The sequence below is a fragment of the Nicotiana tabacum genome, chromosome 8 (genome assembly GCF_000715075.1).
Source record: "Nicotiana tabacum cultivar K326 chromosome 8, ASM71507v2, whole genome shotgun sequence".
Taxonomy (NCBI): Eukaryota; Viridiplantae; Streptophyta; class Magnoliopsida; order Solanales; family Solanaceae; genus Nicotiana; species Nicotiana tabacum.
Window position 1 is genome coordinate 4,113,070 of NC_134087.1, and position 22,212 is coordinate 4,135,281.

A 22,212-nucleotide genomic window follows, 5' to 3' on the forward strand; every position below is an offset into this window, starting at 1 on the left:
CTTTTTTAGATCAATCTCATTGGTACATAGATGATGAAAAGGGTTTCCCATACAGAGCAGTTGATGTATGATTACCAAGTTGAAGCAGACAATTGAAAAGAACAATATGAAAGTCTTCAATTTGACATGAAAGTTTTAGAAGAAAATAAGTGTACCTTAGGGCAACAGTTGAAAGTCTTGATTTCAGAGTTAGCAGTTAAAAAAGCTTCTTCCAATCAAGCATGCAAGGATAAAAATCTCCTTGAATCATCATTTTCCGAACAACTCTCCAAAGCCAGTGAAGAGATTAGAAGGTTGAAGGTCTTATTGGGCGAGAAAGAAGTTTATGCAGGTGAACTTGTTCAGACTCTCACCCAGACCCAAGAAGATGTTCGTGTGTCTTCTGATAAGGTCAGATTTTTGGAGAGTTCACTCGCCCCTTTACAATATTCTTATGATGCTGCCTTAGTTGAGAGGGAGGAGCTCAAGAATGAAATTGATCAATGGGAAAGAGATTACGAGGTCCTTGAGGATAAAGCTAATGTTGAAGTGAGTTGGGCTATTTTGAACACACACCATGATACCTTGTGGAGGCTAGCCAAGAGGGTTTCAACTTGGATGCTGAGTTAGTTAAAATAAAAGAAACCATTGAAAAGACTCGGCAAGGCCTAAGTTTTCCTTCTCCCATGGCTGATACTCCCGAGTACGTTGAAGCTAATCCAAGTGCGGTGGATGCCCCAACTCCTTTAGACCAAATCGAGCCTTCTGTTGTTGATGATGTCGTTTTAGACTCTTCTTCTGTTCCTCAGTGAAAGTTTATGAGGTTTGACTCCTTTTTTTTCTTTTTGGTGGAATTGGTGGTATTCCCCCTGGTCCCATTTGGGGGTTATGTTTTTGGTGATGACAAGTCCCCAGGTCTTTTCGGGGCACTTTGTAAAAATGACAACTAGTTTAAGACTAAGTTCATACTTAGTTTAAACTTAATATTATAAAGTATTTGTTTCAACTCAGTTCTCTTGAATTTCTGTTTTACTCTCTTTGCCTTCGTTTTTTTTTTATAAGTCCAAGGTCTTAATTCGTGAGTTTCTATCTTACCCTTTTTGCATTTTTTTCTTTAAAAAAAATGCTTTATAAACTTCATGGATCTTTGAATCAAATATGAATTTATTAAAGATGACTCTTTTATATACGACACTTAATGAAGAAGACGTCTCAACTTCATAATGGTGTAAACATACAGAAAGAGAAATAGGAACACACATGTTTCTTGAAATAACTTTGATTGATAAAGTTTTCATTCGAACTTTGTCAAGTTTAGATAACACCTTACATGTATTTGGCTATCTTCTATTACTTTTCCGTAACTGTTTTCTTTACAACAGATTTACAAAAAATAAAATTTAAGGGTTTCTTTATGACCCATGGCTAAATACTGCCTTTAACCTAAACATTCGTAAGATTTTGAAATCTGTATCCACGAGTATTTTCTTCACAGGTTTATGGATTCAGACTCGTGTTTTAGGCTCGTGATTTCGCTCTGAACTTGAATAGACTTTAGGCTTGACTTGAAATTTAATTATTTCAGCCTTTTTGCCTTCCTTATGCATACATCATATGCATATCATATAGTCCTCCACGTGTTTGAGCTTTAAAGGATGAAATCTCGAGCACTTGACTATTCCTTCCATCTGGTCCTTTACTTGAAAAAGAAAAACATACGGGACTCATAGGTACGATTTTAGATGAAGACTGCTTAACCCATTAAATTTCCATCAGAATAGTTGTAACCCATAGACCAGGAATCATGTCCTTTCCACGTATCTTTCAGGTCGTAATCATCATTTAGTACGGGTTAGCTTTCTGCCTATCATCTAAAATCGTTAGTAAAATTTTAATAATTCAAAAATAAAAATCGTTAATGAGGATACCTGCCCTGTGGTATTTCCTTTCCTTAGAAGTAGTATCTCTTCAGGTGAACATCATTCCAATTTGAAGGTAGAATCTTGCCATCCAACGTTTCGAGCTCGTATAGTCCTTTTCCTGCGATACCATGAACCTTATAAGGCCCTTCCCAAGTTGGACTTAACTTACCTGCATTGGCAGCCCTTGTGGATTGGAAAACTTTCTTGAGTACGTAGTCCCCAATCTTGAAGTATCTGAGATGAGCTTTACGATTGTAATACCGCTCAATGACTTGTTTTTGTGCTGCCATTCTTATTAGTGCATTTTCCCTTCTTTCTTGAAGTAAATCCAGGTTTACCCATATCTCTTCTTCATTAGATTCTTCAGTAGCTTGAGTATATCTCGTACTTGATTCTCCTATCTCGACTGGAATTAAGGCTTCAGCTCCATACATAAGTAAAAACGGTGTTTCCCCCGTACTCGTTTTTGCTGTTGTTTGGTAAGTCCATAATACTCCAGGTAGCACCTCTGGCCAATTACCTTTAGATTCTTCTAGTCTCTTCTTCAAGTTATTGATAATGACTTTATTTGTTGATTGAGCTTGACCATTACCCACCGGATGGTAAGGAGTTGAAGTAAGCCTTTTAATCTTCTAACTTTGGAAAAATTCTGTAATTTATGCACCTATAAATTGCGGGCCGTTATCACATACGATTTCATTTGGTACCCCGAATCGGCATATGATGTCCCGCCATATGAAGTCTCTGACCTCTTTTTCTCGTACCTATTTGAAAGCTCCCGCTTCTACCCATTTAGTAAAATAGTGAGTGAGCACTAATAAAAATCTTACCTTGCCTTTGGCTTGTAGTAGTGGACCTACAATATCCATCCCCCACTTCATAAAAGGCCATGGTGCAACGACCCGATGTAATAATTCAGCTGGTCGATGCATGTTGTTACCATATCTTTGACACTTGTCGCATTTTGCCATAATATTTTCCGCGTCTTCTTCCATTTTTGGCCAATAATAGCCAGCTCTAATCATGGTTTTTACCAAAGATCTTCCTCCGACATGATTTCCACAATGTCCCTTGTGTATTTCTCTCTTCACGTACTCTGTTTGAGAAGACCCGAGGCATCTTGCTAGAGGACCACCGAATATTTTTCGATAGAGATTTCCTTGCTTTAAACAGTAGCGGGTAGCTTTTTTGCGAAGTGCTTGAGTTTTTTTCTTATCCTCAGGTAAAATCCCATGCTTCAAAAAATTGACAATTTCTTTCCTCCAATCCAAAATTAGATTATTGTAATTTACCTCGTTTTTGTCTTGATCGAGTACTGAATGAAATAAATGAATTACGGAGGCATTCTCTTCATTTGTTACTTCCGCGGCAGATGCAAGATTAGCTAGGGCGTCTGCCTCAGCATTTTCTTCCCTCGGTATTTGCATGACTTTACAAGTTTGAAATTGCCTGACCAAATCCCATGCCTTTTCCAGGTATTGCTGCATTCTCGCCTCTCTGGCTGTATAAGTCCCCTGAATTTTGTTAACAACAAGCTACGAGTCGCTTTTGATTATTACCTGCTCTATTCTGAGCTCTCGTGCCAACTCTAAACCTACAATCACGGCTTCATATTCTGCCTCATTATTAGTAATTGGACGACACTTTATTGCTTGTCTTATGGTTTCACCCGTAGGTGGCACCAAGACAATGCCTAGACCTGCTCCTTTTACATTTGATGAATCGTCAGTAAATAAGGTTCATGTACCTGGATAAGATCCATTAAATACCTGCAGTTCTTTTTCTGCTTCTAACCGTATCTCTTGGCTAAAATCTGCCACAAAATCTACTAAAACTTGTGATTTTATTGCAGTTCTAGGTTGATATGTAATGTTATATTCACTTAATTCTATAGCTCACTTAGCTAATCTACCAGATAACTTCTGTTTATGTAATATATTATGTCACGACCCAAAATCCACCAAGGGACGTGATGGCGCCCAACACCGTTGTCAGGCAAGCCAACGCGGAAGTATTAATAAATTCTTATTTTACTTACCTGAATCGGTTACAACATTTCTTAATTTGCAATTAAAACAGGTGATGATAAACAATATGTAATAATAATTATACAACCCAAAAGAACTGTCTACTAATGTGTGTGCCAAGATCTGGTGTCACAAGTAGTGGGCATCTAGTAGAATGTACAAAAGAATAATACTATCCAACTGTTCGGTCAAATCATGGATAAGATTTCATATAGATATCATGCGCACACTATGCCAAGGTCGACGGCCCGATCCAACAGAAAATAAATTGTGCACTGCCAGAGGGTCGAATGGCGCGAACCATAGATGCATCTATTTCTACCGAGGCAATCGGCCCGATCCACAAATATCAATTAATATCAAGAAAATACATGAATGCGCATTTAATTCCAAGTAAATTCATACAAGTGTCCAACAAGTGTATACATTTGCTTATATTCCTTTCCAAGTTTCTAGCATGCCTTAAGTGGTCACATTAGCAAGAAATATAGAGACATTCACAAATATAACATGTTACGGTCCTAGACTACCCGGACAATTAACATAATAGTAGCTACGTACGGACTCTCGTCACCTAGTGCGTACGTAGCCCCCGCATTTAGCAGCAAATTACTCAATTATTGCACCTATGGGGACAATTCCCTCTTACAAGGTTAAAAAGGAGACTCACCTCGCTCCAAAGTGCACTTCTAATCCCAAGAACGAGTCTAAGCCCTCAATTCGGAGTCGAACGATCCCAAACTAACTAAATGAGGTAGGAACTAGTCAATATAGACTCACAAGATCGAATTCTAGCTATTTAAGCAATTTTCCATTCTTTAACACAAGTTTTCTAAAATTCGACCCCGGGCCCACGTGCCCGGATTCCAAAAATTTTCGAAGGAAGTTGTTCTCTAAAACCTAAGGATCAATAATATATGATTTCTAATTTATTCCATAACAACTTTCGTGGTTAAATCTAACTTTTATTAAAACCCCAGGTTTTGCTCTAACCCCTTGATTTTACCTAAATTCTAGTGTTTAATCTACCTAATACACAAGTATTAAACTAAGAATAGGTGGGATAAACTTACCTCAAGATGATAAGTGGAAGTCTTCTCTCAAAAGCTCCCAAAATTGCCAATGGAAGAGTGAAAAGTGGTAAAAATTGACTTAGAACCTGTATTAAATGAACCTCACTGCTTTAGCGATTTCCGCATCTGCGGTCAGGGGACCGCATCTGCGAGAAAGGACCGAATCTATGAAATGGCCTAAAAGGGCTAGGACCGCTTTTGCGGTCTTAAGGCCCCGTCTGCGGAGCCGCTTCTGCGGTTTGGCCTGGCCTTCCTTGGGCCGCATCTGCGATAGGTGACCGCAGGTGCGGTTATGATAGAAGCAGCAGCTTCAGCACTTCTCAAAAATTTCAACTTCACTCGAGCCTCGTCCGATTGATGCTCGGGGCTTCCGGGCCCCGCCCGAACATACCAGGAAGTCTGAAATCACGAAACGGACCTACTCGAACCTTCGGAATGCCCGAAACAACACTAAATCTAAGAATCACCCCCTAAAACCAATTGAATCAAACTTATGAACTTCAAGTTCTTAATTTTCCTCTAACGGGCCAAAACGCCCTTAAACTACTCGGATTGACACCAAATTTTACCGACAAGTCTTAAATGATATATCGAACCTATACCGGACTTCGAAACCAACATACGAGCCCGATACCTGTGAAATTAATCATTAATTAGTTTCTTTAAATCCTTAAAACTTCAAATTAACAATTTCTAATAAAAATTCATTACTCGGGCTAGGGACCTCGGAATTTGATTCCGGGCATACGCCCAGGTCCCATATTTTTCCACGGATCTTTCGGGACCATCGAATCATGAATCCGACTCCATTTGCTTAAAATATTGACTAAAGTCAAACTTAATCTTTTAAGAAAATCCTAAGGAATCAAATGGGTATATTTCACTCAAAACTCTTCCAAATCCCGAACTAACCGTCCCCGCAAGTTATAAATTAGCTAAAGCAAGCACAGAAAGTGTTATTTAAGGAAACGGGGTTCTAAAAGGCAAAACGACCAGTTGGGTCGTTACATATTACGTAAGGGTTAGGCGGTTACCACAGAAATAGGGTGACATTGGAAATAAGGTCTTAATTTCCTAGATGCCATAATCAAGGGTAATACAAGTTTCTCTACATAAGGATATCGAGTCTCAACATCTAGCAAAGATTTGCTAACATAATAAATTGGTGACTGTTTACCTTGATCTTCTCGAACTAATACTGCACTTACCGCCACTTTTGAAACTGCAAGGTAGACAAGCAATTTCTCTCCATCTTTTGGTTTGGCTAATAGTGGTGGATTTGACAGGTATGACTTTAAATTCTTAAGTGCTTGTTGACATTCTTCAGACCATTCAAATTGGTTCTGCTTTTTTAAAGATGAAAAGAATTTGAAGCATTTTTCTAATGATTTGGAAATAAACCTGCCCAAGGCTGTTATTCTTCCTGTCAGCCTTTGAACTTCTTTTTTGCTCGTGAGTATGTCCGGAATTTCTTCGATGGCTTTAATATACGCAAGATTTACTTCAATGCTACAGTTAGAAACAAGAAATCCCAAAAACTTACCTAATGAGACGCCAAATTCACATTTCTCAAAATTTAACTTCATGTTGAATTTGCGAAGAATCTGAAATGTATCAGTCAAGTGTTGAATATGGTCCCCTGTCTGTTGTTATTTGACCAACATATCATCTATATACACCTCTATGTAGGGTTGTGCATGGATCGGATCGGATCGGATTTAGCACATTTCGAATTCGGATTTCGGATTCTAGAAAATGCAATCCGAATCTGGTCCGAATTATATCGGATCAGATTGGATTTTAAAGTTTGGATCGGATCGGATTTCGGATTGTATTATTATGCTCAAAGTTGCACTAATATGTATATTTTCTTTGTAAAAGAGGCAATACAATAAGAAAAATTCATGTTTATACAATTATTAGAGTATTATGGTGCCAATATGGCTATATCTAACAATTGTAATGGTAATAACTTGGAGGAAGATGTAAAAGAAGTACTGACTATCCGAAATTAAAGTGTAGTATTTATACATTGCCTAATAATTTCGAATTTCGGATCGGATTAAAATATACCAATCTGAATCCAATCCGAAATCCGAAATTTTAATAAACACAATCTGAAATCCGATCCAATCCAAAATTGAATGGATCGGTTCGGATTTCAGATATCCGATCCGAATGAACAACCCTACCTCCATGATTTTGCCTAAATGTTCCTGGAACATTTTGGTCACTAGCCTTTGGTATGCTGCCCCAACATTTTCTAAACCGAATGGCATAACTTTGTAACAGTAAGTCCCCTTGTCTATGATGAAAAAAGTTTTTTCTTCATCTAGAGGATCCATTTTAATCTGATTATACCCTGGTTTTTGAAGGAGCCTTGCTTCCTTTTCTTTTGCTTGATAGGTAGGTACAATGAGTCTTCATTTAATTTGCAAGTCATTACCTCCGGTGGTATACCTATCATGTCTGAATGGGACAAAGCAAAACAATCTGTGTTAGCTTTTAAAAATTCAATTATCTTACATTTCATTTCCGGGTTGAGGTTGATTCCAATATAGATTTTTCTGTCTGTCCAATGTTCAAACAGCACCACAGCTTCTAGTTCTTCGATCTTTATTTTGATATTTTCATTTTCTTCTGGTTCATGAATAGTGTCGGGCCTAAAATCTACATCTATTTGCCCCTCTCCAGTTGAGGTTGGTGGTGATGCGTCCTCAACTGTATTCTGTGATTGCTATTTTTCATCACTCTTTGCGCTTGAATATGCCACGAAATTAATACTTCGCGAAGCTTGTTGGTCACCACAGATTTGACGTATCCCCCATTGTGATGAAAACTTGATAACTTGATGTAGGGTAGATGGAACATCATCCATTTAGTGAATCCATGATCTACCCAGAATCATATTGTAAGCAATGTCCATCTCTACCACCTGAAATTTCATGTCTTTGACAACTCCTTCTACGAATGTGGTGAGTATTATCTCCCCTTTTGTTATGATGCTAAAGTTGTCAAAACTGGATAAAGTGTGTGCCTTGGGTATTAGCTTATCATCAGCTTGCATTTCGTTTACCACTCTTAACAGAATGATATTCACGGAGCTACCTGGATCAATCAAAACTCATTTCACATTAGTGTCATGTACAATAAAGATATTATCAGTGCGTCATTGTATGGGGTTAGCACGCCATCTGCATCTGCATCATCAAATGTAATACTTTCTTCTTCCAAAACATGTCGAACTCGCTCCCCGTGTGTGATTGTAATTTTGAAACCTTTTTGGTTGCCGTATATGTTACACCATTAATTTCTTCTCCTCAGCTTATGACATTAACCGTTCTTTTTGGTGAGGGGGTTTAGGGGGCTCCTGCCTGTTCTTCATATACGCTTGCTTACCTTTTTCACTAAACAATTCGGTTAGATACCCTTGATTTAATAAATGTTCAACTTCACCTTGCAGCAATCTACAATCCGCCGTTTTGTGACCGTGATCATTATGAAACTCTCACAAAAAATCAAGATTTCGCCTATTTGGGTTTGATCTCATTTCCTTTGGCCATCGTACCTTATCTCCCATGCTTCTTAATACTGCTACTAATTCTGAGGTGCTAACATTAAAACTGTAATCGCCGATCTTTTCCCTCGAGCTTCTGTCATCATCTCGCGTCTCTCATGTGTTTCACTCTTTTTCCGAACCTTGATGATGAACATGACTCTATGTCTCTTGATCTATGATCGTACCTTGGGTTATCCTGTTTTGAATGCGAGTCTCTTCCTACTGGTCCCATGTAAGGCTCGTACCTATTTTTACCGGACCTTTTTTCAGTTTCAGCGCGTCTTGAACTTACCATTTCCTCTTTCCGAGACTGAGTGATGGTATCCTCTTCTATCCGCAGCTTCATGTTGTATCTGTTGTAAACATCATTCCAAGTCGTTGCTGGAAATTCTCGTAGACTTTCCTTAAGTTGTCTCGTGGCTTCTAACTTTTCTCATTTAGATTACTAGCAAACACCACAGCCGCCCAGTTATCAGGTACACGTGACAACATCATCCTCTCACGCTGGAATCTGTTTACGAATTCTCTGAGCAGCTCTGTATCTCTTTGCTTTATTTTGAAAATATCCTCCATTCTTTTTTCAACTTTTTGAGCTCCCGAGTGTGCTTTGACAAATGAATCTGCAAGCTCAGCAAAAGAATCTATAGAATTTTCGGGTAAAAGAAAGTACCATGTTAATGCTCCCTTAGTGAGTGTTTTTCCAAATTTTTTGACCAATACTGATTCAATTTCTTTCTTGGTCAAGTCATTGCTCTTTACACCGGTTGTGAATGTAGTTACGTGGTCTCGTGGATCAATTGTTCCACCGTATTTCGGAATATCAGGCATCTTGAATTTCTTCGGAATTGGTAGAGGAGCAGCACTTGGCTTCCAAGGTTGTTGTGAATATTTGTCCATATCTATTCCCTTGATTACAGGTGGTACTCCAGGTATTTGCTCTATGCAGTCGCTCTGCTCCTTGAGCTATTTCTGCAAAGTTAACACTAAATTTTGTAAATCAGAATTAACTGTGTTACCTGGTTTTCCATTACGAGATTCGCTGGGAGTTCCGCCATTGCCTGAATTAACGAGTCCAGGGCAAGGATTTTCCAAAGTGTTGTTGTTTGGAGTTGGTGTTAGGGGTGCAACCGGCAACTGGCTGGTAAAAGCCTGGAAAGCATTGCTGACCTGTTGAGCGATTAATTTTTTAAGAGCTTCATCGATAGCTTTATCATTTGCTAATCTATTATTTTCATTCGATTCAGATCTGTTAGGAGCCCCCTTTCATGATTTTCGCTGAGAATGTTGTGGCGAAGGAGGTGGAGTTCAGTCACCTTGTTGATTTAGCTGATGTTGTGGGTCTTCTTGGAGTGGTAAATTGTGTTGGTTATTGTCGCTGACATTTGACATGATTTGTTTTTGATAAAAGAGTCGATTTGGAAAGCAGGTGATTATCATAGTTCCCGGTAACAGAACTAATTTGTTTAACCAAAAAATAAAATTTTTGATCAAAGCTTATTTTAGAAGAACTCGGGTTACTGATAATCAAATATAAAATAAATAAGAGAAAATTGACTTTGACAATAACAGAATAAGTAAAAGAAAGCAGGGTAAATCGTTGTATTCCAATAATATTCTGTGTCCTTACAAATATTGTTTCTCTTCTTTTATAGTTATTTCTAAGTAATACGTTTCTTTCCTCTTATAACAGAGCCATTACGAGCAATTAATGACATTTAATGTAACGTTATAATTGGTAATCATAACTGTTTTGTGAAGATTCTATAACGGTTTCCATCATTGATGCTCATTAATTATGGATAATACGTATTTATACTTTTTGCTATCTAGGTTCATTCTTCCGATGTCTCTTCAAATCACCAAGAGGTTCGAGTAACCGTTCCTTTCTGTTTTCTTGAATCTTTGCCCGTACCTGTTAAGATTTATGCCTCTTCGACTACTCTTTTGCCAGCTGTCTTTCTGTTATTGATCCACGTGTCTTGACGTGTCAGCACTTATTTAATTCCAAATGTTAACTTGATTTTTCCCAATAAACATTGTAGGGAGAGGGAAAAATATTCTGCACACAAAAGCTATAGTATATTGTCTTATTACGCTCAATTTAAACGTCTGAACATTGCTTTTATTTTTATCATCGAAAATGCTAAGTTCAAAATATAAATTATACTATAAATTCAACTATACCGTTTTACGGATAAACCCGTTACATCTCATATCATTTTCTCTTATTATGTCTTTACTCTCTTCCTTCGGTTAGAGTGAAAGCTATGCTTTCCGAAATTGCCCATTCCCCAACAAGTCGTGGCTAATGGCCCATGTTTCCGCATTCAACAAACCTCTTCAGTTATTGCAATATAATATAATTATGCCGACATCCACAACATTCTCTATGGGTTAAAAGTATTAATTTTATACATTCTTAAAAAATAATAAATAAAATACGTAATTTATCATAATATTTATATTAATTAGTGCATATTTTTAATAAATTTAAAATGAATAATTAATACTAATGGCAAAACAGAACAAAAAAATAAATTATTTCTCTTGATATGTAAAAATGAACAAGTAAAATTTAAAAATCTATTTTTAGAATAAGTGAACAAGTAAAAGTGAACGAATGGAATATATAGATTGCTTATTTTCTAATTATCTTTTATTATAAATGATTTTTTGAAGAAATACTTTTGAAGAATATTAATTTATGTTTGATTAACTAATTTAAAAAAAATATTTGTCAAATAAATTTATGTTTGATTAATCAATCTAGTTCTCATTGATCACCGCGTTTTGGTTGTGTCGTGGTGAGACTTATCAAAGGATGATAATTTATCCAATAAATAAATATAATTTTAAATTTTTTATTTTATCCTAATATAATTTGTAACTACAAATACTCATAATTTATTCTTAAATTATAAATTTCAATTTTTAAAATTTCGTGATCAACTAAATTGCATCACATAAAATAGAAACGGAATTTTAATAAATTGCTAGCTCTAGTGAAATTAGGCTCATAAAACTTTGTCATCATTTAATGAAAGACAAAAGAGGATAAATCAATGACGTATAGGAAACAGAAGTAGTTAACGCGATTTGATCATCAAGGGCAATTTTGGTAACACGTAATTAATCACCTTTATTAGGGGTATAAGCGTAATTCATTTTCCAACTCCGCCTCGTTCCTACCGTGTTCTAGGCTTTTTTCAGCTCAAGGAAATTGCCTATATAATACTCCATTCATTTCCCCTAAAATCTTAAATCCATTTTACTTCAAATCATCAAAATCAAATTCTCTCCCATTCAATTTTTCTCTAGATTAATATTCCTCTGATACTAGTAAACTAGAAATTCATGTGTGGTGGTGCGATTCTCTCCGATTTAGTACCTCCTAGCCGGACGTCACGCCGGCTTACCGCCGACTTGCTATGGGGTACCTCCGATCTGAGTAAGAAGAAGAAAAACCCTAGCAATTACCACTCAAAGCCGTTGAGGTCTAAGTTCTTTGAACTTGATGATGAATTTGAAGCTGACTTTCAGGACTTCAAGGATTACGCCGACGATGTTGATGAAGTCAAGGCCTTCGCTTTCCACGGTAATTTCTCTTTTACTGGTCTTTTTTACCGCTTCCGGGGTTAAACTTTAGCTTTGAAAACCTTACTATACATGTTGTGCGGTTTTTGGTGTTTGTTTGTGTCTGGAGTGAGATTTACCTTTGTGATGAAAATGCTGAAGTTAGGTGAATTGGGGTTAAATTATTTTTTTTAATTGTGGGTAAATTATTTACCATTTAGTATGTGGGTGTTCATATAAGAGGAGAAAAGACGATAATTTTTGGCAATAGGATGTTTGTGAAGTGTAAAAAGAGGAGAAAGGTTGCTATTTTTCTTCCTTATTAACCCGAGGACAAAGCAAGACCCAAAAGTAGTTGTAATTTGTGAAGTTGTTGACTATGGTTGGTGTGGAAACAAAATTAGATCTTTGGGCCTCCTTAAAGTTTCCTGCAGTCTCGGTTTTTATCTGATCAGAGGGTTTGTTAGCACCGAACTAAATAATTTCCTAGCTCATTACGAATATATTGGATAAGATAAACCACGATTTCAAGCAATATAATTGTTTGGAATTTTGGATCATAAATTCCCATTAGGACCCAATTGGGTCATTTAGCAGATTTCTAAATGATGAACCCTGATTCTCTAGATGATGAACCTTCTATCACTAGAAGATTTGCTACGTGATGCAAATAGAAAAATAAACGTGCATACATTGATGGAAGCTGGTATGCGCAAGTAATCTGGCACAAGCGACAGCAGAAAGAATAAATTTTTGATTTTTTAGTTTTACTCATGATTCCCAAGAAAAAACTATTTGAAGAATTTGATTTTGGTAATATAGTACAAGTGATATCAGAGATCATGCTCTGTGTAGCGAGTGCTCTATGTTTCAGAGTTTCTTTTTATCTGTTTATCATTTTATTTGATTGATTGTTGCAAAATTTGGTGCTCTTATGATGACTGGTATGCTTAATTGATTTTTTTTCCCCCAAAAGGCTCCAAATCTGTGAAATCTGATGATTCAAGCTGCAATGCTGACAAATCCTCCAAGAGAAAGAGGAAGAATCAATACCGGGGGATCAGACAACGTCCTTGGGGTAAGTGGGCAGCTGAAATACGTGATCCAACGAAAGGGATTCGAGTCTGGCTTGGAACTTTCAATTCTGCAGAAGAAGCTGCGAGAGCTTATGATATTGAGGCCCGGAGGATCAGAGGCAAGAAAGCTAAGGTGAACTTTCCCGATGAAGCTCCAGTGTCTTCTTCAAGACGTGTTGTGAAGCTAAATCCCCAGGAGGCACTTCACAAAGAGAGCTCGAACATAGTTCAGGCCAACACCACTTTTACTAACAACTTTGGCTGTGGTTCTGATGATTCGTTGAGCTTTGTTGAAGAGAAACCAACAGCAAAGCAGTATGGCTACGAGGACGTGTCTTTTACTGCTGGAGATATGGGACTTAACTCATTTTCGCCTTCAGCTGGTACAAATGTTTACTTCAATTCTGATGAAGGAAGTAACACTTTTGACTGCTCTGATTTTGGTTGGGGCGAACCTTGTTCAAGGTCTCCAGAAATATCATCTGTTCTGTCGGCTGTTTTAGAAAGTAATGGGACTCAATTCCATGAAGATGCTCGTCCTGAGAAAAAACTCAAGTCCTGCTCGGACAATTCACTGCCAGATGATGGCAACACTGTGAACAAGCTGTCTGAAGAGCTATCGGCTTTTGAATCCCAGATGAAGTTCTTGCAGATCCCATATCTTGAGGGAAATTGGGATGCATCAGTTGAGGCCTTGCTCAATGCAGATGCAACACAGGATGGTGGAAATGCTATGGACCTTTGGTCCTTTGATGATGTTCCTTCTTTAATGGGAGGTGTCTACTAAGCCAGCCTGCCCTCCCTTTGCTAAGTTTTGTAATTAAAGCTTCATTTGAGTGAAGTTTACAGTTATGTTGTCTCCAAGCAAGACTAAGTATGTGTTGTATGCATTATTTTGAAAGTTTACTCGTTTGATATCTCTGTCCTTGTTCTCTGGCTTAGTCAAGCGTATGCTTTAACCCTCTGATGCTGTTCTCAATGTGTTGGCAATTGAGCAAGCAGTTTTATGTAATTAGGTAAACTAACCTCTCAAAATTTCAAATAAAAGATTTTAAATTTAGCATTTTATGGATGATCTCAATTGAAGATACCTGATGTTTGATGTTACCAAACTTCTGTTGTCTACAGTATTAAGTTGCTTCTATGAACCATTCTCTTCAATCTTTTGCTTACCAAAAAATAGACTTCCCTTTAAATACGCTAGCATGTGACAAGTGTTTGTGCATTATTGATCAATAATGCCATCTTTTAAATGGTATACTAGAGTCTTGATTATAGAAGAGGTTGTAAGCTGCTATTGTTTCAAGGAGTTGTTGATACGTGAATGATGTGGCCGAGTAGGAGGAATTGGTCCATAGTTGGTGACACCTGATTGATATGAGAACATAAAATAGGAAGGCTGTTGAGGGTTAATGAGGCAAATTAACCATTGGTCTATAATTGGAAAGGAAAGGCGGTTTGTATCTAGTGGTGATTGTGGGGGCAAACTTTTTTGGAAATGTGCCCCAAGTGGAAATTTCATTACTGCTTTCTTTATTCAGTTGGCGAAAGTGAGAAAAGGTGGGGTCAGTTCTTATTTTTGTCACGGAATATTCCTTTTATTTCCATTCTTATCTTGTACACTGTTTTCTTTCGGATTTAATTTACTAAATTTAAGTTACTTTTGTAGCTGAACGATGTAAATAATTGCTATTGCTATGTCAAAACAAAATTTTAATCTACTATCACTAATAAGTTTTTATTGAATACTAGTAGGAGTACTAATAAGCGGAAAGTGTTAATGAAGGATTTAAAAAGATAAAGAGGGATTGCTCTGGTAAGTAACTCTTACTTTTAATCAAGAGGTTATGAGTTCGAGTCACCCCAAAAATAAGGTGGGAAATTCTTGGTGAGAAGAAAGCTAATGATCTATTTGGAAATAGCTTTTCTACTCATAGTAAAGATAATGTCTGTATACACACTATCCTTCCCAGACGTTACTAATAAGATTATACTGTTGTTAGTTGTGTTAATGAAGGATTTAAGGTAAAGACATTTCCCAATACTTGAGTAGATAGGGAAGTTCCCCAGCTCCCACCACAGCAACTTTTCAACAAGAGTTTCAATCTTATCCAATAACGTGTTCTAACAAAAGATGAGGATGACCACGTCACCCTGGCCCCAACTCTCCTAATCTTAATTCGCCAAAGTTGCCAGCTACCTAAGCTCGGCTTCGTTTGAAGTGAAGATAGTGGGATTAAACAGAGCATTTGTTGGAGTACTAGAATAGTATTCGCTCGGTTTCAATTTATGTGAATTTATTTGACTGAATATTATATAGATCGAAATCTGTCTCAATATTTAGGGCAAAGTAACATCGAGAAACGAGTCAGTCGAGATCGATCAAGAAACAACGAGGCTCGTGGTCGAGGTACAAATGATGGTCGAGGTCGAGTACCACGAAAGATAGAATAGGACATTAAAAAGAATATTCCATTGGATATTCTCTACATTTGTACTATTAGGGTTATTTAGGGGTATGTTCCATATAAATAGGGGAAAAAATAATGAACAGGGGGAACACATATTTGATAAAAACAAACTTTTGATAAAGATTCTCACAAACATTACCTTTTCATCAAGATTCTTGCTCATATTATTCTACACTTTTCCATCAAATCCGAGAATAGTTCGAATATTCTAAGATCTATTTGTCACTCATCATTGTTAGGAGGAATAATCATTCCGTTCGTCCTTTGTTGGGTAAACCATTTCTTTAATTTACTTAAATGTTATTTATTATCATTTATTACTAGATACTACTCCATTATTGCTCATATCTTCTTGGATATTTAATGCGTATTGTTGTCAATCGCCCACCAGATCTTTTTAACATTAATCGCATTTTTGAAACATACATCTAGAGATATTATCATTAACTAGGTTTAACCCGTCATTATATAAATACAATTATTTTAATCGGAAGTTATGTTTTTTGGTTAAACAATTTGGCGCCTTCTGTGGAGATTTCTTTGTTAAATTTTTCGTTTCATCTAGATCTATAACTAACACGGATCGCTAACAAAAAAAAAACAAGAACAAAACCTTCTTTCTTTGCATGCACAGATCCAACATCGTAGGTAACGGAGAAGAAAGGACGAGAATAATAAGTGATCTCCCAACCAACGTCATGAACGCCATCAATGAGAGTTCTGAAGCGGTGGACGAAGACACAACGCCTCCCCTAGGTGAGGTAGGTCACCCCTTCCTCACTGTAGCATCACAAAATCTCTTGGTAAGGGAGCCTCTACATCCGTGGTGGAAGAGGCGCCACCAGCTATAAAAAAGCTCCTTGAGGCTTAGCTAACTGATATGCTAACCAGCGTCCTCCATAAGCCTGCTCGGGACACAGCTACAGAAAACACGAGGACTTGCCTTATACAAACCATAGACAAGCAGCACAACCTACTCCTTCCAATTACATGTATTACTCACAATGTCATTAATAGTGCAGGTGGCGACGCTCTCACAGTCGTCCTAAAAAGGATGAAGGAAATGAAGAATGAGCACAAAACACTCTGTGATCGAATGAGAGAACACCAAGAAAGGGTCGATAAGATGCCGGACGCCCCTAAGCTCTTACCAAAGAGAGATGCCGACCGGTTCGTCGAGCAACCATATAATGACGATGCTGCTCTACATGCCATACCAAATATCTTTAAAATGCCACCATACCTGAAAATATATGATGGCACAACCGACCTTGAGGACCATGTGACTCACTACGTCATCGCCGTGAAAGGCAATGATCTCTCTAAGGAACAAGTATCCTCCATTTTGTTGAAAACATTCGGTGAGACCCTCACGAGAGGAGCGTTGACATGGTATTCACAACTATCTGCATGCTCTATTGAAACCTTCGAAGAGATGGAAGACAAGCTCGTAACAGCTCATGCCGGGCCCAAGAAAGCCGAAGCAAAAGTGAACAACATATTTGCCATTAAACAGTCTCAGGGAGAGGGACTGAGGGACTTCATTGCCCATTTCAACCGAGTAAGGATGACCCTACCGAAAGTGTCAGAAGGGAGGGCAGTCGCAGCCTTCCAGAACGGGCTGAGCAGGAACGGGTCGAGGCGAGTAGGAAACTATTAAGTCGACTCATGAAGTACCCACCAACGACTTGGAAGAGATACACAATGCGTATTGTGCCGAGGTCCGAGCAGATGAAGACGACCTCAATGGACTAACTCATCGATTGACCTCGATATGAAAAAGAGAAAGAGCTCTTTTTATAGATGTTGAGGTGAGTAAGGGGGGTTTGTTGGCTTGCTGGCTAGCTCATGCAATATTCAAGGAAAAATGCCTTCGCCTTCTTTTTTCAAAATGAAAAAGTAAACTACCTTAGTAAGCTAGCTTTGATTGCTAAGCAAATCAGGCACCATTCTAGGACGTGGATCGATCATGACGAGAATGGACTTCTCCGTAATGTAATATAAATATAATAGAAGAGGCAGAGTCCCGTTCCCCTCCCTTCTCAATCAGACAAAGGAGATATTAATTCCATTTAGGCGAGTTACGGCTTGGCTTGACCCTGTTTTCTCCCCGGAGGAGGCGAGAACTTGAAAAAAATCATTCAATAGTGGGTTGTTCATAGAACAGAAGGCTTCGCCCAAGGAGTGGCAGATTTGGATACTGGCTTATCGCTAACTCGAACAGATAGATGCAGAGATTTTTGCAAGTTTTAGTAGAATTGTGGTACGTCCAGCAGCTGCACCCGGTTGGTACTCAAAAAGTGCCCCATGGAGCGATACTGAATCCAGGAAAGATCGAAGAAATGATGCCAGAAGGGACCTCGCAGCTCTGCGACCCAACAGGGAGCAACACTGACCATATGTCAGAACGACGATTACATCCTCTCGCTATGAAGAGGGCCCACCCAGAATGAGAACAGGGACTCACCAGAACAAAAGAGGTATGCCCCTTTTATTATCCGCTCATAATTTTGGTGTGTCACCTATAGAAGTAGTCTACGCCTTGGAGAAGCTCAGACCAAAGGCGAAGTGGCCACAAAAGATGAGGTCAAACCCGAGTACGTCCTTTTTTGAGTTCCACCAAGAGCAAGGGCACAAAATCGAGGATTGCATCGCACTAAGACAGGAGGTCGTAAACATGCTCCGACAGGGGCACCTCAAAGAATTGTTGAGCGACCGGGGAAGGACCAACTTTTCCAGAGGATGTAAACAACTTCAAGGACCACCGATAACGCCCTCGCCAACTCGCACCGTCCACATGATCATTGGCGGCGGAGGCGACACTTCCATCAACAGCGTGAAGTTAACCATAACTCAGAAGCTCACGTCCATCAACCACGAATGGTATGATGAACTCGAAGAAAGTATCATCTTCGCTAAGTCAGATATCGACGGTTTGGTATTCCCTTACTATGATGCCGTTGTTACAAATTTTAGATACCGATGTGAGACGTATTATGGTAGATGACGGGAGAAACACGTGCATTATCCATCCTCGAGTACTTGGTATCATGTTGCATCATAGTGGGGGTTTTAACAATGTAGTTGAGCGAACATCTGGCTAAATCACACTCCCCATCTTGGCCGATGGCGTCACTCTGGAAACCACATTCCACATTATGGACCAAGACACAACGTAAAATGCCATTATAGGGCGACCATGGATACACACCATGGGAGACATCCCTTCCAGCTTATACCAAGTCATTAGATTCCTAACTCCATGGGGAATATTCAGCATACGAAGGGAAAAATGCACGTCCCGAAAATGCTATCGCATCGCTCAAGACTGCACGGTCACTCAACAAATGAAAGATGAAAGAGGCATAACAATCAGTAGGGTCGAGGTCGATTTGTGACTATAGAAAGGACGTCATCAGAGACCCCGATATGATCGAATCTGTAGAATCGACCATAGAATATCTCGAGCCCATTCAATTAGACAACAATGACTAGAGCAAGAAAGCTTACATCAATTGCAAACGGCAAGAACCAGGTAAATTGCGTCAGTTCTTAAATACTAACACGGACTTGTTTGCTTTCAGCCATGCAGATATGCCGGGTATCCCGAAGGAAATCTCCACGCACAAGCTGAATGTCGACCCCATTCCAACCCAAAGTGAGGTAGGTTGGGCATAAATTCAACTCCGCAATCAGTGATAGAGTACACGAATAAGTGGAAAAGCTATTGGAAAATGGCTCCGTCAGGGAATCAAAATACCCCCAATGGGTCGCCAAAGTGGTCATGGTAAAAAAGAAGAATAGGAAATGGCGGATGTGCGTAGATTTCATGGATTTGAACAAAGCATGCTCTAAGGATTCATTTCTATTACCACATATCGACCAACTCATCGGCGCAACGACCAGGCGTGAACTGCTGAGCTTTTTGGACGCCTACTCGAGCTATAATCAAATCCTTATGAAAGAAGAGGAGCAGGAGAAAACCACTTTCATCACCACCAGGGGACGTATTGCTATAGGTCATGCCATTCGGGTTGAAAAATGCAGGGGCAACTTACCAAAGGTTAGTGACAAAGATGTTCAAAAACCAACTCGATAAAACAATGGAAGTCTATATAGACGACATGCTGGTCAAGTCCAAAAGAAAAAGAAGATCACATCGACCACCTAAGAGAAACCTGCGACATACTCAGGCAGTACAGAATGAAATTAAATCCCGAAAAAAGCATTCGGCGTGGCCTCAGGAAAAATTCTTGGTTTCTTGGTATCATAGCGAGGGATCGAGGCCAACCCCGATCAAATCAGAGCCATCGAAGGGATACCAGAACTCCTAACCACCAAAATAATAGGTTCAGAGGTTAACTGACCATATCGCCGCCCTTTCAAGATTCATTTCATGATCATCAGATAAGTGACACCGATTTTTCGACGTACTCAAGAAGGATAACGACCTCTAATGGACTTCTGAATGTGTCCAAGTCCTGAAGGAATTAAAAGCATATTTGTCATCGCCAACATGTTTACCTCACCGTATCTGAAGTAGCGGTGAGCACAATCCTGGTCCGAGAAAACAAAGGTACGCAGTCTCCCATCTATTACATTAGCAAAACACTAGTCGATGCCTAGACAAGATACCCTCACCTCAAAAAACTAGCTCTACCCTTAATGTAGCTTCATGAAAGCTTAGACCGTATTTCCAATGCCACCCCATCTCGGTCGTCACGACTTCCCTCCTAAGAAGCATTTTGTATAAACCTGAGCTATCGGGAAGGTTGGCCAAATAGACTGTCGAACTGAGCAAGCACGATATCACATATCAGCCGCGAACAATGAAAAAGTCACAAGTCCTTGTGGACTTTGTCGTTGACTCCAGTGCAAAAATAATGCCTGAAGTCGAAAGAGAAGCCGTCCATGCTTCTCCCTAAACACGATACCTCTGGGTCCTGTACACCGACGACACATCCAATGCGTCAGGGTCTGGACTGAGACTCGTACTCGAAGTCCCAACAATCCATAAGGTGACCGGACATAACTAACAACAAGGCCGAGTATGAGGCCGTAATTACAGCATTAAGGCTGGTACTCAAATACGAGGCAAAATGGTTAAGACTATGCTGCGATCTCAACTTGTAGTCAATCAAGTCGCAGGGACTTTTCAAATCAAGGAATAGAGGTTACAAAAATACCAAACCGAAATCTGCAAGCTGCTGCCCTAGTTCGATGAATGTCAATTCGACCAGATCCCCTGAGCATAGAATATCGGCAGACAGCCTTGCCAAGTTAGCCGCAACCGCCAAAAACATCACAACTGAGGACAAAAGTGTAGTCCACCTCCTCAACTCATCGATAGACTAAATCGAGGTAAGAACCATAAACCTGACTTGGGACTAGCACAACCATATTGTTACATACTTGCAGGATGACGTACTCCCAAGAGATAAAAAAAGGCCAAGAAACTGCAAATACAAGCAGTCAAGTACAACATCATTCACGACAAACTATAAAAAAAACGTATGACAGCCCTCTGGAAAAATGCTTAGGCCCAAATCAGACGCGGCACATTCTTTAAGAGGTCTATGAAGGCCATTGCAGAGCTCATTCCAGCAATCAGGCTTTGGTTAGATGCCTCATACGGGTAGGGTATTACTGGCCCACCATGAAAAAAGAGGCCGCGGACTTCGTGAAAAAATGCGGGCAATGCCAAAAGTATGCCCCAATGATCCACCAAGCAGGCAAACACCTCCACTTAGTCATTTCCCCTTGGTCGTTCATCAAATGGGGAATTGACATTGTAGGCCCTCTCCTGGAAGGATGAGGTAACGTACGATTCCTTTTGGTTTTGACTGATTATTTCTCTAAATGGGTAAAAGTAGGAGCATTCACCCAAATACGTGAACAAGAAGTGATCGCCTTCATATGGAAAAACATCGTATGCCGATTCGGCCTCTCCAAAGAGATCAGCTGCGACAACGGATCCTAATTTACAGGAAAGAATGTCGCTGGATTCTTTGAAAAATGGCATATCAAATGAATACTTACAATGCCATATCATCTTGCGGGAAATGGACAATCGTAGTCCTCTAACAAATCTATACTGAATATCATGAAGAAAAAACTTAAAGATGCCAAAGATCTGTGGCCGGAAATATTACCAGAAGTACTCTGGGCCTACCGAACAATGCCGAAGACAAGCATATGAGGGACGCCTTATTCATTAGTCTATGGGACTGATGTAGTAATACCGGTTGAAATCGGGGAGCCCAACCTAAGATACTCCTATGAGAGCGGAACAAGGAACGATGAAAGCAGAAGGAAGGAGCTCGACGAAGTCGGAGAGTGAAGAGACATGACCTACATAGGATGATCGCCCAAAAATAACAAGCATAACACTATTATAACAAAAAGGCAAAGGTCAAGCCACTCAAAGTCGGGGATTACGTGCTTAAAGCTAAAACACAAGAAAGCAAAGACCCACGGGAAGGTAAAATGGGAACAAATTGGGACAGCCTATTAAAAATCACGGAAATAGCAA

The 22,212-nt window shown here is 39.1% G+C and overlaps 2 protein-coding genes across 2 annotated transcripts; one reads left to right on the plus strand and one right to left on the minus strand.

Moving 5' to 3' along the window:
* Positions 1–1,930: 1,930 nt before the first annotated feature.
* Positions 1,931–9,133, minus strand: LOC142162944 (uncharacterized). Its single transcript, XM_075220172.1, has 9 exons — positions 9,015–9,133; positions 8,746–8,913; positions 8,401–8,468; positions 7,900–8,109; positions 7,194–7,399; positions 6,179–6,344; positions 3,461–3,600; positions 2,936–3,415; positions 1,931–2,533 (listed from the first exon to the last, which is right to left on the minus strand). Exons 1-9 carry the CDS (start codon positions 9,131–9,133, stop codon positions 1,931–1,933), a joined length of 2,160 nt encoding a protein of 719 aa, XP_075076273.1.
* Positions 9,134–11,791: 2,658 nt separating this feature from the next.
* LOC107828178 (ethylene-responsive transcription factor RAP2-12-like) lies at positions 11,792–14,128 on the plus strand. Its single transcript, XM_016655446.2, has 2 exons — positions 11,792–12,155; positions 13,110–14,128. Exons 1-2 carry the CDS (start codon positions 11,915–11,917, stop codon positions 13,994–13,996), a joined length of 1,128 nt encoding a protein of 375 aa, XP_016510932.1. The 5' UTR covers positions 11,792–11,914; the 3' UTR covers positions 13,997–14,128.
* Positions 14,129–22,212: the final 8,084 nt, after the last annotated feature.

Coding starts and splice junctions, on each gene's coding strand:
- LOC142162944 (XM_075220172.1), bottom strand. CDS start 9,133: ATGGAGGATATTTTCAAAATAAAGCAAAGAGATACAGAGCTGCTCAGA. Junction 8,914..9,014: donor GATAACTGGGCGGCTGTGGT/GTTTGCTAGTAA, acceptor TGTTTACAACAG/ATACAACATGAAGCTGCGGA. Junction 8,110..8,400: donor CGAATTGTTTAGTGAAAAAG/GTAAGCAAGCGT, acceptor TGATTGATCCAG/GTAGCTCCGTGAATATCATT.
- LOC107828178 (XM_016655446.2), top strand. CDS start 11,915: ATGTGTGGTGGTGCGATTCTCTCCGATTTAGTACCTCCTAGCCGGACG. Junction 12,156..13,109: donor CAAGGCCTTCGCTTTCCACG/GTAATTTCTCTT, acceptor TTCCCCCAAAAG/GCTCCAAATCTGTGAAATCT.